Here is an 18,306-nt window from a genome sequence, read left to right on the forward strand (position 1 = left end):
ATTGAAATTACCGTAATAATTGCACAATAAACAACAATCTAATTAAAAGTAAGCCTCTTCGCGCTAAACTCGACCGAACACAAAATGGCGGCTACAGTTTTCGCTTTCAAACGTCAAGATTGAAAGATTCTCACAGATTACGGTTTCCCTTATCAAAAAGATCGTGGGATTTCTTTAAATAATGAATAACGTTTTCTGTTTGTTGTACTTTCGCCAAGAAACTAAAGTCATGTAATTATTGTAATATTTAGACGATGCGCCCGTAATAATGCAGAGACAAAAAGATGGTTCTAATTTCGAGCGATTTACGATGAGATTTTATACAATTATACAATATTGCGTAATGACATCGCGCAGGGTTGCCGATCTAAAAACGTGGAAAATTACCCGAATGAGTTATTTCTGACACGAAGCAATTGTGCTTTCCGGCCTTCTGTCTGATCTGAAATGGACTAGCGGCATCCATATTGTGATGTCTATGGGCTCCAATGGGAGCAATTAATATCAAAAGTGCCAATAGCGAGATGTCATCCACACCGCATCTACAACAATAACGGCCTAGACAACTAGCTATGGCCTCTGGATAAGCCAACTTAAAGCATACTATTCCCAAAAAAAAGTTGAGGTCAGATCATAGTTATGAAACTTAAACTTAAACAGCAGAAGTTGTACCTTATAAATAGATATTTAATAACTGATAGTAAAAAAATAACATTTGACCATCATTTCAGAATGGAGTACGCGAATGCAACAGCAGTTCCGATGAGAACAGATCATCGGGTCATGCATCCATGTCGGACAGCGGGGGTGGCGGGGAGGCGGGGAGGGAAGAGCCTAGGAGGTCCAGGCAACAACCTCATGTTAGAACAAAACATCGACCTCACAATAAGGTAAATTTGATATTAGTATTAAGTAATTATTTTGTGTTTATATTTGTCTATAGCCGGTGTAGGTACGCTCGAGGTGTGTAGGCTGTATGCCGACAAGCCGAATCAGCCTAAGATGGCCGTTGGTACCGTCAGTCATATATGTACTGACGTAGTAGATTAGACATAAGTGATAACTAATCCTTTAGTATGAGGGTCGAAACGATTGCGACAAAAATTCCCCTACAGTGGATGTTTAGCTTGACTTATGTTGATGCATAAGAGTAGCCCCAAATTACCCGCTAAATTGGTCTCGTGACATCGGAGTGTTGATAGAATTTTACGCAGCAACAGAAGTAGGGTTCTAAATAACCGGGTCAGAAAACCTCTGTGACGATTATTGTGTTAATATCTGAGTTATTGTAGTAAATATATCAGCATTGTGTGTAATATCGGACTCGTGAGTGGGTCCGCATTTCTACAGCAAAATATCCTATGTTGGAAGATCTAGAGAGTCGGTATACCGTAACGGCATTTTCAACTTATTCTACATTACATTTCGTCACAAAAGTCTGATGTTTTGCCATTTTCAGCTACAATCGCCTTGGCCTGGAGGTGGAGGTCTAGAAGATATAAGGTCAGCTATAAAACAGCTAACTCTTCGTTCTCGAGACAGCAGCAGTACAGCCACTAGCGGCGCTTCAAGCGCTGGGGGAGGAACTAATAACGGAGTTCCTGGTACACTCATCCTTATTTGAGAGTAATCGATAATTTAACCAATTTTCGGTCATTGTAACTCTTGGCCATTTTGATAAATTAAATACAATTCCAATCTCTTGACGGCTTTGCTAATAAACATCATGATCTAAGTGTATACTTGGTCGGTTATTGACTATACTTGGTTAATAATGTCAATGCATTGTCTAGACAGATTACAACAGACGATATGATATTAGTATCTTGAAGTGAAGTAAAAACATAGTGCTCGTCAATAGTGGAGGCGGTGAAAAATTGTTCCTTGGTCGATCTGTAACACCAGCCAATGTCGATATCTGTCGCAAAGCAGTCATGCGTCCGGTTTGAAAAGTGGTTTCAAGACGGATGATGGTAGTTACGTTGTGATATGTGTATATGGGCTCTGATGACAACTTAAAACATGTATACTTTGAACTTATTTGTCCATCTACAGCAATACGGCGTAACCCGCGTCTTATCTATTTGAGCATAGACGGGTCTTCTCAATTTCCGTTTCATTTCCCCACAAATGGAAACGATAAAGCATTTATCCGTGTTCTCTTCAATTAGCAAACATCGATTTTTTATACCGTCCACATGCCTGTCAACCCTTCTTGCGGGAGAGTGTTAGAAAAAGCAGCAATGAAATCGATTAATGAAAGGGTTGGGAAAATCCAAAGTTTGCTAGAGTCGTACATGTGCATCTACTATCAAAGAATTAGGCAGATTATTATTAACATGTAAAAGTCTTTGGCATCATAAACGAATTTTACAGAAAACGGTAGCGCCACAGACGCCCGCAGAAGGAGAGCTCCACTTGTCCGACAACCGTCTCTGGATACAGTCTGTACCAACGTCACCAGCGCCGATGAATTTGTCTGGGTGGACTCTCATAATAGGTGTGTTCTTGCAGTTTTAACGTAAAATTAATATATATCGTCGTACGCAAAGGAAATTCACAATGTTCCGATTGATACTATAGAATCCAAAAACCCACCTTGGGACATTACTTCGAAGGTTCCATTACATTGAAATAATAGTTCTACTTTTTTGGTTCACCTTATTATTCAAATTACATTTCGGTCTGGCTACGGAAACAGCAAATCATAATTATTCCGAATTTTTGTTGCTTCCAGACTTGTAGAGCTGCGCTGCATGCCTTGGACAGCAAGTGAGGTGAGTCGGGTATTGCAGACAGGAAGATGCCGTGACTTAGCACCCAAGATGGCGCCGGATACTCCCCCAAGGCTGGCCTATTTACTACAAAGGTACATTGTATAACATATTTTATAATCTTTTTAATACCTTTTATTAGTTTCAGACGTATGTATGTTTGTAACGGAATCTTTGAACATGATTTTGACCCCCTTCAAAACGTAGGATTAACTCTAAATTCAATATTTAAAAAAAAAAAAAAATATATAATTTAAAAAATTTGAAATTCAACTAAAAAATGAAAAATAAATAATAGGTTAAAAAAACTAACAAAATACGCTTTTATAAAAAATCCAACTAAAAAATATAAAATAAATTTTAATAAATTCGAATTAAAAATAGTGTTAGCAAAATTATTTTATTTAAAAAAACGCGTGGGGTGCTTGGTATCAGTAGTTATAAATATTTTATGAACAGATGAGTAGAAGAGCTATTTTGATAATATCCTGAAGAGCACCATGCTTTTTTACAATAAAATCAATTTTTTTTACACTATTTTTAATTCATATTTATTAAAATTTGTCTTCTATTTTTAGTTGGATTTTCTATAAAAACGTATTTTGTTAGTTTTTTTAATCTATAATTTATGTAACTTAAGGTTCTTTAATAGATTGATCGATTAGTACTAATGTTCATATAGCAAATTTCCACAAATTTCAAATACTTAGAACCAAGGATTTAAACATTTTTATATTTTCTAGGGCCTTAGTCCGGATTGCGAGGGAAGCGCAACGCTTGTCTCAAAACTTTGGGTTCTGCTCCAAGCATGAAGTGGCCGGTGCTTTTAAGATCGTTCTCAGCACGCCACTAGCAGATGCTTGTATTAAGGTATACTGTACTTCTTCATTTTCTTAGATATTTAACTGATGATAAAATAGGTCTTTCTCTGAGAAAAAGCAAAAACATTATTTAAGTCTTCTTCTTCTTCTCAATCGTGTCACTCTTGATAGAGTGGTCGTGATCGTCATATAGTGTTGGAAGGGGCAGACTTGATGCGTCTCACGATGTCCCGCCATCTCTCCCTGCTCGAGGCCATTCTACTGCACTCATTTAGGGGACCCCCCACTGCAATTTTAATTTATCGTGACTGAAAGCAGCACTTTACTGCTGGTAGGACCTCTTGTGAGTCCGCACGGGTAGGTACAACCTCCTCGCCCATTTCTGCCGTGAAGCAGTAATGCGTTTCGGTTTGAAGGGCGGGGCAGCTGTTGCAACTATACTGAGACCTTAGAACTCATATCTTAAGGTGGGTGGTGGCACTTATGTTGTAGATGTCTATGGGCTCCAGTAACCACTTAGCACCAGGTGGGCTGTGAGCTCGGCTAAAATTGGAATATATTCAGGCCTGTCAGCGTGCAGCCACAATGTACGCGACATCAGGCGGAGCGGCGCGAAGACTGGGGTCAGCCACCCGCGCCCGGACCAGCCTCGCGCCGGGACGCTTCCACCGATGGATGCTCGATGTCCGCGTCGCGCCTTTCGTACATGAGTAAGTCAATACAACTACCTTCAACAGTTGCTTGCTTACGTACACATCTACTCGGTAAATATTCTCGCAGGTACTATTTCAGTGGTCCATCCTACTTTTTTAAAGGGATTTTATGACCTGGTAACTAAGACCTTTAAGTCATGTCTTATTTTGATTTATATTCTTATTTTTATGAAAAATGATAATATGGAGTGAAATAAAATGAAATGAAATGAAGATGATTAATTTGAGACATTAATCAATTGAGATGAAATTAAATGAAATGAAATGAGATGATATGGAATGAAATATAATCTCAGTAAAATGGTGTTCATTTACTGAGATTTTTTCAGTGGACTTTTTGGAGGATCCCGAGAAATTACGTTCAGCGGCTTTGTTTCATTTTCTCACATTTGTGCACTTTCACAGATACTAAACAGTTAATAAACCACCATTATTACACATTTAAACCTGAAGAAACACTAAATAGACAAAATAAAACAAATCACACAACTTCACTTCTCGCGTTTCCGCCAAAAAGTCTCCATTCTTCTTTTAGTCACCTTTCATTGACTACATTCGAACAGTTTTTAATAAATTTTGTAACTATTCAAAACTTTATAAACATTCAGATACGCAGCGATCTATCTATGTGCTGGCATGGAAACTCTATTAGAAGAGATAGCGTTGATTGCGGCTGCAAGTTCAGGAGGCAGTAATGTTGGTGTTCCGTCCATCACGCCGGCAGCAGTCGATCTCGCTGTAGCCAATTGTGCTGATCTCTGGGGCTTATTACAGCCATACAGTCATCTCAATGCCGGGAGAATAGCATCAGGTAAAGTTAATGAGAACCATACAACTCTTGTTCAGAGAGATTTGGAGACAATTAACGTTAATGTCTTAAGCAATTGGCGATAATAAAATAATAATAATTTGAAGTTGTGTGCAGATATTTAAATATATTTAATAAATGCTAATTTTTAAGAAACAGAAAAATTAGTTGGCTGTTGTCCAAATTCTAACATTACTTAATGGAGTTTGTCTGTTTAGTTGTAAATCTAGGCAGGAGGACTCCTTTTATCGATACTAATTATTAAAACATTTATTTTATTTTCAGGAGCTCTTTCACTCTCAAGATGGGAGTCAATGAGTTCGTTAGGATCCGGTTCATCATCAGGAATGACTAGACCAGAGCATAGGCAATTAGGACTCAGTCATGATTCTGGCATCACTACAAATGGTTCGAGTTAGTAATAAATTATATATTTAATAAATAATATGATGTTTAGTTCATTCATTAATATTACCTATATGTGTAATTTTGAGTGCTATTTATGTTAATATTTTTTTGGTTTAGATCGGTATATGAGCTGAGTACGGATGAGTGCATGGTTATCTCTTCAAATATAAAAAAAGCCTTAAAAAAGAATCAAAAACGCATTATTTGCTCGCGACATTAATTGGAATGATAGTACTAAGTTACTTAAAGGCTTAACACATGCTTCACTATTTGGAAGCCTGTGGTGGAATGCTGAAATAATAGTCAGTTCCAACAAAAGACAGTAGCTGAGTAGCGACTTCTCTGTTAAATTTTTTTTGTTTTTATTGCTTAGATGGGTGGATGAGCTCACAGCCCACCTAGTGTTAAGTGGTTACTGGAGCCCATAGACATCTACAAAGTAAATGCACCACCCACCTTGAGATATAAGTTCCAAGATCACAGTATAGTTACAACGGCTGCCCCACCCTTCAAACCGAAACGCATTACTGCTTCACGTCAGAAATAGGCGGGGCGGTGGTACCTACCCGTGCGAACTCACAAGATGTCCTACCACCAGTAATTACGTAAATTATAAATTTGCGGATTTGATTTTTATTACACGATGCTATTCCTACACCGTGGAAGTCAATCGTGAACATTTTGTATAATACACAATATCTTGTATAGTATTGTTATTGAGTTTGAATTTTCGACTAGATGGTTCCGGAACGTCGGCCGGTTCAAACACTGGTTCAGCAGGATCTAGTGCTTCAGTGCTGCTGACCACGTGCGCAGGCTCGTCAGCGGAACTGAGAGCAGTGCTCCGACGCGTCCACCCGCGAGCGCCCCCCCTGTCCCCGCCGGCCGAGAGAGCTCTCTACTACTTCATGAGATGCTCACAAGTAATCATTTTAAATTTACCAAAAACTACACGTAAAGTGTAGACCAGAAAATCAGAAGTCTAGAAAACTGACGGTAGATACTGCTTATTTTTGGAGGATTTTGGCACTGTCCATCTGTCGATCTGAAAGTTCCAAAGGGAAAATAGGTGTATCGTTTTAAAAAAAAAAGTGGGATTTGCGACCAAATAGACCTTTAGGTGTATGGTTTCGCGATCAAAATGAAGTTGTCGTGGCCTTTTCTAATGAAATACGTACATAACAAATGTTCACGATCGACTTCCACGGTGAAGGGCAACATCGTGTAAAAAAATCAAACTCGCAAATTTATTATTTGGGTAATAACTGGTGGTAGAACGACTCGTGAGCTCGCGTGGGTAGGTACCACCGCCCCGCCTATTTCTGCCGTGAAGCAATAACTTGTTTCGGTTTGAAGGGTGAGGCAGCCATTGTATTGTAAAAAATAAGGCCTTAGAACTCTTGTCTTAATGTGGGTGACCACTTTTACGTTCTTGATGTCTATGGGCTCCGATAACCACTTAACACCAGGTGGGCCGTGAGCTCTTCCATGCATCTAATTATTAAAAAATAAATGAAACAATTTTCCAATTTCAGTTGGAGCACTCCACCAGTACAGGGGGCAGTTGTGGAGGTGCTGGACTGTGGGGGGAGCGTGGGTCTGGAGCTCTGCCTCCGCTGGGCGAGTGGGTGCGTGTCATACGTGCTCACGCGTCTCTCAGACCCCCTCCGGCTGTACCCGACGCTGATGACGTCATGCAAGCTGCTAGACTACTGTTGCCGCATGCTGACTGCCCACCGAGACCGATCACGTAATCTTCTTCAAACATGCTGCATTACAAATATCAATCTTCATATCGAATGTAGGCTGGTGGTAGCCCGAAATTAGAAAATAATATTTTTTTTTTCAAATAGGCTATATATTTCTCATTCGATTAGAATTATTTGGAAATGAAATCAATTTTTTAAGCTTTGTCGCCGCTATATTAACACACGAATCGTCCTCATGTAGCTGATATTATGAACTTTTTCATGAACTTTAAAATACGTCTACTACCTTCCAAACATACTTTCGCCTCTGATTCTGTGCCCATGTCACGATTAGTTTCCGTCTAGCTATCAAAAGTTTTAACTAATTATTTCAATACATTCAGTATAGAAGAAGCGATAGAACCAGTTTGGTCAAGATGCACCCGCACTCCAGACGAACTCAATAGAGTTGCTCTGGGCTTAGCGCAGCGAGCTCTTCTGAGTGGAAGACCTGAAATCGTTGGTGGTATCAGAACTCTCCTACCACCAGCTGGTTTGGATGCCACGGATGCCTCCGGCATGACTGTGCTCATGAAGGCAGCTCTTGCTGGAGACGATCAGATTGTTACCGTTAGTATTAACTTCTATAATATTTAATACGATTATTGAAATATGTACAACATTTTTGCCATTTTCTTGAGAATTCTTTTGAAAATTAAAATAATCTACAAACACGATTATGTTTACAGATGCTCCTTGAAGCCGGAGCCGACCCAAATGTTGAGACTGGGGGCTCGTCAGCTGCTCACTGTGCAATGCCACTGTCGCCTCGCTCACCTGGAACTCATCAGAGTAATCCAGCTTACACACCACCTACTGCAGGTACGGACCTTTTGCCATTAGAAGTAAAACATGGTAATTTGCGAGATGTTGAATTAAGCGGTCAATATAGAAGAAATTCAAGTTCTAAGAAGATCTTGTATGTTCCATGGGGAACCTGAGGAATTGTTTGAGACGATTCCATCATCTCGTTTTTACTATCGCACCGCCCGCCACCGGAGCAGAGTTTATCCATACTACCTGGAGCCACTGCGCTCATCCACATTGCGTTTCTAGAGATCTTTTTTGCCACGTACGATCTGACTTTGAAATAAGCTCCGCCCCACGGTGTTTTCCAAGCGCTACGATTTGTCCATCTTCAAACGAGGCTTGTGGAGAGTACTTAACGGTAGTCAGCGTCTTGGCTATTGCTGAAGTCCATGGGCGACAGTAACCACTCACCATTCGGTGGGCGCTCGTCTGTCTACAAGGATAATAAGAAAAATAACAATCTTGAACTTACAGCTTGCTGCTCCAAGGCTGATGATAAGGCCTTATCTATACAATAATATATAAATCTACAATGGTTTTTACGGATGTTCCGTTATAACTACTGAACCGTGCATCCGATTAACTTGAAACTTGGTGTCCATGTAGAAAATACATGTACTTAATGGATAGGCTAATATTTATATGAGTGTTGGACTCCCTACACCAGTTGCGGGGGCGTTAATGATGAGAATCTTTGTGGGGGTGAGAAATAATAACGTTAATTTTTTTTTTTTTTTTTTACTTAGATGTGTAAACAAGCTCACAGCCCACCTGGTGTTAAGTGGTTACTGGAGCCCATAGACATCTACAACGTAGATGCGCCAACCACCTGAGATATTAGTTCTAAGGTCTCAGTATAGTTACAACGGCTGCCCCACCCTTCAAACCGAACCGCATTACTGCTTTACGGCAGAAATAGGCGGGGTGGTGGTACCTATCCGTGCGGACTCACAAGAGGGCCTACCACCAGTCCAAGAATATTGTTGTTAAATTTATAAGAATAGTATTGTTATTTGTCTTGACGGCCGTCTGGTGTAGTGGTAAGTGACATGGTCACTACACAAGGGGGTCGCGGGTTCGAATCCCGCCAAAGGAAGATATTTGTATGAAAAATATAAAATCTCTTTTCCAGGGTTATGGATGTATATTAAATATATGTATATGTATAATAAAAATCTTATATTTATTTCCGTTATCTGGTACCTGTAACACAAGTTCTTTACGAACTTACCACGGGACCAGTTAACGTGGCGTGATTGTTAGTAAATATTTAATTGTTTAAATGCTCAGCGAAGCGGACGGGTACAGCTAGTTATTCCTGAGGTGTTATATCTTTACAGGCTGGACGGCGTTGGTGTACGCCTGCAGCGGTGCCGGCGGCGGTGGGGCGCTGGAGTGCGCGCGACGGTTACTGTCCGCTGGAGCACGAGTCGACGGCGCGCCCGCCAGAGGAGATGACGTTTGTACGCTAACACCACTGCAGGTACTTTATTCAATAATCAATAACCTATCTTCTTCTTCTTCTATCTACATATACAACATGTAACATAATTAACGCACACCCTGAAAGTAATTTGTTCAGAATCGGAATCTGGATCGATTTTGATTGTTTTTTATGTACCAAATTTTTTTTCTAAAATTTAGTTAAAACTAGGTAAATTACAGTCACCCTACACAGCTAGCTAAACAATTCATAGAAACGAAAATGGAACGTAAGTCAGGGTATTAAGACTTTTTAAAATGAAATATCTAATTAAAAAAAAATATATTATTTAATTAAATAAATCTGATACTTATTTCAAGGCTAATAGTCTATTACAAAATAAAATACCTACGCACACAATACCAACAGCGACCGCCGGCACACAGCAACACTACAATACATAAAAGAAAACCACGTAATACAAAAATAATTACTATCCCTTTCTTTCGTCGGCTTAATATTCTTACAATAAACGGCAGGCTAATCCCGATGCGACGCGGTTGCGTCGGCGGTGATCAAAGAAAAATCTAAGCAACGAAGTCAACAAAATATTTTTGACAAGTCAGTCACGGCGCGTCCACCTTATCGATAAGAGGTCAAGTGATAGTGCAAATAAAATATCTCCCGTATATCGCTATGTCTTTTCGGTCAGTGACCTCCTAGATCAGCTGATTTGACGCCTCTCGACTTTTTTTTGTAGGGGCGAATTAAATCGCTAGTTTATAACACACAGACAATAAGTGCCGAAGAACTAAAGAATAAGATAATAACCGCCTTTGATAAAGTGAAAAGTGACATTGCAGTATTATCTAAAATAAAACAACAAATACGAAAACGGTCATTAAAGTGCATTGAACAAGGGGCGAAGCGCGGCGGCGAGTGTGTACATGTGTCTGTGTGTGCGTGCGCAGCGGAGTGTGAATCGGTGACCATTTTATTTCCACGAAATTGGAATAACTAATTTCACAAATAATCAATGTTAACGCACATATAAATAATATTTGGTGTATGCATAGCGTTTATACTATTAAAGTCTAATTGGGGTGTTTGAGGGTGTGCGTTAAATATGTTACATGTTGTATATATATAAAAATGAATTACTGTTCGTTAGTCTCGCTAAACCTCGCGAACGGCTGGACCGATTTGGCTAATTTTGGTCTTGAATTATTTGTGGAAGTCCAGAGAAGGTTTAAAATGTAGATAAATATGAAAATGCTTGGAATGAAATAAAAATAAAACAATTTTATTTTTCCTTTGATGTATCCCCCGTCGGACGGATTCCTTTTATTTGTTTTAAGTCTGTTTTATACAAAAGTATAAGTGTTTTATTTATCGATTGAGGCACTACGAAGTCTGCTGGGTCAGCTAGTTCAATAATAAAAACTTTTGTTTAATAAAAGTTTCAAATGATCACCACGACAATAAACATTGATTTAAAAGTTAATGATATTTACTTGGCTTCAGGAAATTTGTACGTACGTAAATGGGTATTATAATTGAATAGCACTTAAACTTATTTTACAACTAATATAGGTATGAAAGAGATGACGCTCTACAAGGGTGGGACAAGCCAATCGTCTCTTTCTAGATATGTGATGTTTTAATACTTCGCAAAATAAAATTCCTAAATTTGTTTGCATTATAGGTTGCCTGCGGTGTCGGCAATTTAGAGTTGGTGCAGCTGCTTCTGTCAAATGGAGCCGATCCGTTCCTTTCCACTCAGTTGAACGACGCTCTCTGCTACTCTGTGGCGGCACAATATGGATGTTACAGGTAGGAAATTTAAGACTTTGACTACGCTTAATACGCAGTGGTGTCAGCCACCAAGTTCGTTTGGCATAGTATTGTATCTAGTCATAGCATTATCTCCCTCAACAGCTACTGCGATAGTAAAATGGCGTTAAGTAGGTTAGTGGTTATCCATTCTAACCAGCGCCATTTAGGCGGGCTCCGGATAGCCTGCCGACCGAGGGAGCTGGTGGTCGTGGCGCCGACGACCACCGGTCCGGCGTCTCGAGGGGAAAGGTGATGGGAGCGATGTACTCCGCATTAAACGCTTCACTTTCCCCCCTTTACCTTTTCATGAGTTCTGTCTCATGCGAGGTTCGGACGTAGGTTGTTGAGCGACAGGAGGCTTTAGTCAGTTCGACTCCGACATGCCCGGCGATCCGGCGATTTCCTCCTGGCCAAAGAAAAAAAAAAGTAGGTTAGTGGTCCATCAATTTGACATTAAGGTGCACAACAATCTATTGAGACGTGTATTTAGATTTCTGCATCAAGAGGCGACATTTGTCTACTGAGCAGACAAAAAATTTAATTCCTGTTTCCGGTAGTTCATATTCTAGAAAGTTCTTCTTGTGTAAATCAACCTTTACTTATTCTATTTAATATTCCAGTGCAGTAGCGGTGTGCTGTACGCACGGGCGCCGAGGGTGTCTCCGCGCGGCGATGCGGGGCGGGGCGCGGGTGGCGGGGGAGGTCCTGTCTCTGGAGGAGGTGCTGGCCGAGGGGGCGGCAGGGGCGGGGGCGCCCACGAGACCTCCGGCCTTCACCAAACAACAGCAGAGGGCGTTGCAAGACGCCATGTACTGTGCCGCTGAGACTGATCATTTAGGTAAGTTTAATGACCTTGTTTAAGAACATACTATGAGAAATGGGCATCTCGTAAATGTAAAATAATCATTCTCGTGCAATGCGACGAAGAGTTCGACGTGCAACTTATCCCATAAGACACAACCCACTGAGTTTCTGACTGGATCGTCTCAGTGGGTTCCTATTCCGAACCGGTGGTAAATTAAGCGAAGCAAGGCTAGTGCTAGGGTACGTGTTAACAATATCTTAAAAGCCAAGCCCCGTGAGCTCGAGCACCGGTCACACGGAACTGAGAATAGCCCCACTAAGTTACTGACTGATAGCTACGTAAAGAAAGAAAGGGATCAGAAGAAATAATTAAATATTTTAATATAGAATAATACATTTCTTTGATTTATTCCAAATACCAGCTACGGCGAAGAGTCACAGCGGTGTTTTCTTTAACCAACATTAAAACTTTAGAAGGAAAGCTTTCCGAGGTACTCTCAGAGTTTTATCTCAATTTGCCGATGTACACCTACAGGGAGCGGCGATCATTTTCCAATACATTGGACGTATGCTCTTCTACCTTTGTCACATTGGCTTAACTTTTAATAAATCTACCTAAATGTCGAATAATAATTCGCCACAGTTATGAAACCTTTGTTGCTTAGAAACCATAAAGATGTAAAATGTGTAATTTAAAACATAAAACAGTAGTTATAATGTGATTAATATGTAAGTGTGCGTTTATATAGTATTATGTAGGTAAGTTTAATGTTATTGACACAAAATGGTGACGTATTACTATAAATCGTTATCATTTTTATCAATCGAAGAAGTGACTATTAAGTGACATTGAAATAAAATTGCTTAATATCAATGTTAGCTGCAATTGTTTGATTAAACGTAAAATGTTTGGTCGTTTGATAAGCTACTTAAAAAAAAGATATCGTGGGCTAGTGTTGCCAAGATATTGAAACAAATAATTACTAGCCACCTAAATAGTAAATACTCCACAGATTAACTTAATCTTTGCTGTATTTGAAGTAGCTACTTAGATTAATAACATAGTTTTTATATGAGCAGACTATAGTGTGTATTGTGTGTGGGACTTGATAAATGCCGATATCCGGTTTATTTCTGTCGTGAAACTATCTCTATGGGTTATCTATACTCTAGGGGTTATGCTAGCTCTACCGGACGTCAGGCGTTACGTTTCGTAACAGAAGTTACACAATTTACTGGTGGTAGGACCTCTTGTGAGTTCGCGCGGGTAGGTACCACTACCCCGCCTATTTCTGCCGTTAAGCAGTGATGCGTTTCGGTTTGAAGGGTGGGTCAGCCACGTTTTAGATGTCTATGGGCTCCAGTAACCACTTAACACCAGGTGGGCTGTGAGCACGTCCACCCATGTAAGCAATAAAAAAAAATTAAAAAAAATTGAAACTTTAACCTCGTGGCACAAGTCAGGTGCCGAAAATCACGTTCTAATACCTACGAGCACCACCGACGATGACATAAAAATAAATAATTTTACAGATATCACTCTCGAGTTGAGGGCGTTAGGAGTGCCATGGTCGCTACATGCCTGGACTCTGTCCCTAGCGGCTGCCGCTGATGCTGCGCTAGACCATGTTATCGATCAGCTATTACAAGACTTCTTACAGGTCTGACTTTTAGTTTTTATTCAGTTTTAACATTTACATTATTTTACTACCATTGTAATACCAATATAATACAGAGAAGTGTTTTTAATAGAGATGAATTCATCACAGGTTTGTCCGTCAGACGACAGTCACTACAGTAAACAATTCATTTACGAATGTCTCCCTCTACTGTTCAACATTCTACGGTACAGTAAGGTAAGCACAATATCCTTTTTCGTACTACAAATTGCAGATATTTTTGCAATATGTATTCATGATTATAGTTGCTCGAAGCAATAATTAAATTAAGGAAATTTTGAAACTTCTCTGATTTTAAAATGAAACATAGACAAAGAGCATACAAAGATATGGAGTAACCCACCACCACTATCACCCTTAAGTGGGATAGTGGTGGTGGGTTACTCTATATCAGGGGCTCCCAACCTTATTTTGTCTACTGCCCGCTTTGAGAATAAATAATTTTTAGCGCCCCCATTTTTTCAACCACCTACTTAAAAATCACTACAACGAGAGCTTAGTTGGTATCTAAGAGTCCTCCAAGATGAAATTACAAATCGCCTCCCAAGCCTTTACACATCGCCCCTATATTTTTTCTGGGTCTCTTACCGCCTCCCATTAGGAATGCAGCGCCCACAAGGGGACATTGTCGGCCACTTTGGGAAAGGCTGCTCTATATCCTTAAACGTTTATACTTTTAGTTCGTTTTAAGTGATAATGAACACCCAGCAGCTCATTTTGGCACAGAAGGAGGGCACGGTGCTGTTGCTGGCCGACATACTGTGCGCTTGCTACGGTCGTGAGCCGGTGCCGAGCGTGGAGCCTCCGCCCCCCGCGGCCCCGGCGCCCGCCAGGGTGGACCCGTCCTACGTCAACAACCCTTCGCTCGCTGACGTTACGTTCAGGTAAGGTACAACGGAACATATAAAATTATCGAGCTTCGACTATTAAGCGTTATCGAAGGCCATTCGCGAAAAGTATATACCGTTTTCTTACAAATATTTTAAGTGAGTTCAACGATTTTTTTCATTTCAGGGTGGAAGGACGTCTATTCTATGGTCATAAAATAGTTTTGGTGTCGGAGTCACCGCGGCTGCGAGCAATGTTGGCGCCACCTCGACCTTCCAGCGAAGCATTACCACCGACAAATACCGCACCTCCCCTTGTTCAGATTAACGACATAAGATACCATATATTTGAGGTAAGAGGGTAGTCGGATCAAGTTATTGAAGGTAGACAGCAAGCAGCAAGACACAGCAGCAAGCTTCGTTGTTTCGACTTCACACTTTCATTGACTGAACGAAATGGATGAGGGGTAATTAAAACGATAATTAAATAATCAAATATATTAGTACAAATATAGTAGTATATATTTTTACTGGTGGTAGGACCTCTTGTGAGTCCGCACGGGTAGGTACCACCGCCCTGCCTATTTCTGCCGTGAAGCAGTAATGCGTTTCGGTTTGAAGGGTGGGACAGCCGCTGTAACTATACTGAGACCTTAGAACTTATATCTCAAGGTGAGTGGCGCATTTACGTTGTAGATGTCTATGGGCTCCAGTAACCACTTAACACCAGGTGGACTGTGAGCCCGTCCAGTCATCTAAGCAATAAAAAATAAATAAATAAAAACACACCGTATATGGTTAATCAAGCACCACCATAAATGTGAATTCAATTTGTCTATTGTTTACAGCAAGTAATGAAATATCTGTATTCCGGCGGCTGCTCTGGGCTCGACATACCCGAGACTGATGTGTTGGAGGTGCTGGCAGCCGCTTCGTTCTTCCAACTGTTGCCGCTACAGAGGCACTGCGAGGCCAGAGCCGCTAAATCAGTTGATCTACACAATCTCGTCTCAGTTTATATTCACGCTAAGGTTTGTTGGAGATGCACTATTAACACACAATTTGGTGCGATTTAAATTTACTGAACTAACAAGTGCAGTTATTTATTTAGTAAAGCTATTCTTATAAAAATATTTTAAAAAAAACATAGGTAGTGACTTTTTTTTTTATTGCTTAACTGTGTGGACGAGCTAACAGCCCACCTGGTGTTAAAATATTACTGGAGCCCATAGACATGTACAACGTACTACCTACCACCCACCTTGAATTCTCAGTATAATTACAACGGCTGCCCCACCCTTCAAACCGAAACGCATTACTGCTTCACGACAGAAATAGGCAGGGTGGTGGTACCCACCCGCGCGGACTCACAGGAGGTCCTACTACCAGTAATTACGCAAATTATAATGTTGCGGGTTTCATTTTTATTACACGATGTTATTCTTTCACCGTGGAAATAAATCGTGAACATTTGTTGAGTACGTATTTCATTAGAAAAATTGGTACCCGCCTGCGGGATTCGAACACCGGTGCATTGCTCGATACAAATACACCGGACGTCTTCCTTTAGGCCACGACGACTTCATTTTATAATAACTTTGAGACAATCGTATAATGTCTATAAATATAATAATATGCGACAAAGTACTTATATTATTTATTATTTACCATTTGACAGGTATATGGAGCATCGCAACTCTTAGAATACTGCCAAGGCTTCCTTCTCCAGAACATGGTGGCTCTCTTGACATATGACGACTCGGTAAAGCGATTGCTCTTCGGCAAACGGCTGCCCGGCCACAACGTGCTTGGCGCTTTATTAACAACACTGCAAAAACGAATCGAATCAAGGAAAAGTCATTCTAAAGCTAGGTAGCATTGTTTAAACAGTACATTTTTATTGTAAACTAGCGACCCGCCCTCGCTTCGCTTCGGAAACATAAAATTTTATTATTGATTGATAGACGAAGCCCGCCATGTTGCGCGCGATACGACAATAACTGCGGGTAACGCCGCGAGGCGAAGCTAGTCTAAAAAAAAGTATCCTAAGTTACTCCTTATATCATCAGCTACCTATTAGTGAATGTCTCATCAAAATCGGTCCAGCCGTTCCAGAGATTAGCCGGAACAAACAGAGAGACAGACAGACAAAAATTGTAAAAAATGTTATTTTGGTGTAAGTACCGTATAATTATATATTCATACGCATGTAGTAAAAAGCGGTTATTTCAATACTACAAACAGACACTCTAATTTTATTTAAATGTATAGATGTAAATCTAGTAAAATACGGCTTTAAAATGTTCGATATATGTAATACTAAACAAAATTAAATTGTTCGCATATTTCATATGAGGGTTGACTTTTTATTGTTAAATTCGATAAATAGTTTTCTACTGTAAATTGTGTTTTAATTAGATTTTTCGAGTCATAGACATGATTGAAAACATTAATATTTTATTATTGTGGTTGTCCAATTCCTTTTAAAGTTATCTACGAAGCAATACCTTATTCTATACAGTAGATACCTACTAACTAGACTTACTTGAACATAATTTTTTATGCTCTCCGACAACACTGAAAATAAATTAAATCTAAGAAAAATTTAACCAGACATAACATAAATAAATGATTTCTATTATCTATGTAAGCCGGAATCCTATAAAAATAACATCCAGAAGACAGAATGGGTGCCATCTACCAGACTCAAAATGTAACAGATCTTGGGATCCTCAGAAACACACAAAGAATTTTCAATAATAGCCTTTTAAAAGAGGCTTATATATACATAATAACATATTTAAATGAATTACATTTTACATATAAAAATGAATTACGTAATTACTACTAACATCATTTATATTGATATAGTAACGTTAAACTAATATAAAACTAAATTAATTCTTCATATTTATGAAAATGAACAAACTTTTTTCACTTTAGATACGTAATTATTATTATACAATCGTTTCATTGTATGTTTAAATCCTGTAGTAGGTACCTAATTACTAAATTGGAAGTGCCTAGTTAATATAGTAGACAAAAATGTAATTATTGTTGAAAATAAAGCATCATGTTGTGAAAAGTAAAATTATTTGTTTCATTGTTAATTTAAAATTAATAATATTATTGTTTTTTTTTATTACATAGTTGGGTGGACTAACTCACGGCCCACCTGACCGGTTACTGGAGCCCATAGACATCTACAACGGAAAGACCGTCACCTACCTTGAGTTATGAGTTCTAAGATCTCAGTATATAGTAGGTACAATGGCTGCTCCACCCTTCAAATAAAATCGCATTACTGCTTCACGGCCGAAATAGGCAGGCACCTTCCCCTTGCGGACTCACAAGACGTTCTACCCCCAGTAATTACGCAAATCATTATAATTTTGTGGGTTTGATTTTTATAACACGATGTTATTCCTTCACCGTGGAAGCATTTATCAGCATAGCATATATTATTATAAATGGCAACTAGTTGGAATGGAAATTCAGCGAATACTAGTTAAGTAATAAAATATGTGAACATCTTCAGTGTGAAAACTAATTTCTTTTTATCTTTGACAACATATTTCTTTCAATATTCTAATTTGGACCGTTCATCCTAAAACTTATTGTCACGCCACAGCTCCCTTTTTTCAATCCAAATTAT

The 18,306-nt window shown here is 39.5% G+C and overlaps 1 protein-coding gene and 1 long non-coding RNA gene across 5 annotated transcripts in view; one reads left to right on the forward strand and one right to left on the reverse strand.

Annotated features, from left to right (window-relative positions):
- The window catches only part of LOC101736718 (ankyrin repeat and BTB/POZ domain-containing protein 3), a 60,961-nt gene extending 43,219 nt beyond the window's left edge, over positions 1-17,742 (forward strand). For 2 of the 4 annotated variants that reach the window (XM_012691768.4, XM_021349202.3), the window contains 21 exons: positions 732-890; positions 1,460-1,604; positions 2,377-2,500; positions 2,738-2,869; positions 3,518-3,644; positions 4,160-4,305; positions 4,917-5,119; positions 5,402-5,530; positions 6,263-6,447; positions 7,060-7,274; positions 7,617-7,842; positions 7,962-8,094; positions 9,423-9,565; positions 11,211-11,338; positions 11,962-12,179; positions 13,679-13,806; positions 13,915-14,001; positions 14,551-14,708; positions 14,839-15,004; positions 15,500-15,682; positions 16,330-17,742. In XM_012691768.4, the coding sequence (XP_012547222.2) occupies positions 732-890; positions 1,460-1,604; positions 2,377-2,500; positions 2,738-2,869; positions 3,518-3,644; positions 4,160-4,305; positions 4,917-5,119; positions 5,402-5,530; positions 6,263-6,447; positions 7,060-7,274; positions 7,617-7,842; positions 7,962-8,094; positions 9,423-9,565; positions 11,211-11,338; positions 11,962-12,179; positions 13,679-13,806; positions 13,915-14,001; positions 14,551-14,708; positions 14,839-15,004; positions 15,500-15,682; positions 16,330-16,527 (3,333 nt within the window). In that variant the 3' untranslated portion in view covers positions 16,528-17,742. Of the gene's footprint in view, positions 1-731; positions 891-1,459; positions 1,605-2,376; positions 2,501-2,737; positions 2,870-3,517; positions 3,645-4,159; positions 4,306-4,916; positions 5,120-5,401; positions 5,531-6,262; positions 6,448-7,059; positions 7,275-7,616; positions 7,843-7,961; positions 8,095-9,422; positions 9,566-11,210; positions 11,339-11,961; positions 12,180-13,678; positions 13,807-13,914; positions 14,002-14,550; positions 14,709-14,838; positions 15,119-15,499; positions 15,683-16,329 lie in introns of those variants that run through there. The other 2 variants (XM_021349203.3, XR_005245373.2) reach the window with 2 other exon arrangements.
- On the reverse strand, positions 15,135-18,289 carry LOC110385551 (uncharacterized). The gene is made up of 3 exons (XR_002430814.3): positions 17,880-18,289; positions 16,320-16,479; positions 15,135-15,698 (listed from the first exon to the last, which is right to left on the reverse strand). It is a non-coding gene; the product is annotated as an uncharacterized LOC110385551 (long non-coding RNA).
- Between the last annotated feature and the right edge of the window lie 17 nt (positions 18,290-18,306).

Source organism: Bombyx mori, chromosome 13 (genome assembly GCF_030269925.1).
Source record: "Bombyx mori chromosome 13, ASM3026992v2".
In the NCBI taxonomy this organism is placed as follows: Eukaryota; Metazoa; Arthropoda; class Insecta; order Lepidoptera; family Bombycidae; genus Bombyx; species Bombyx mori.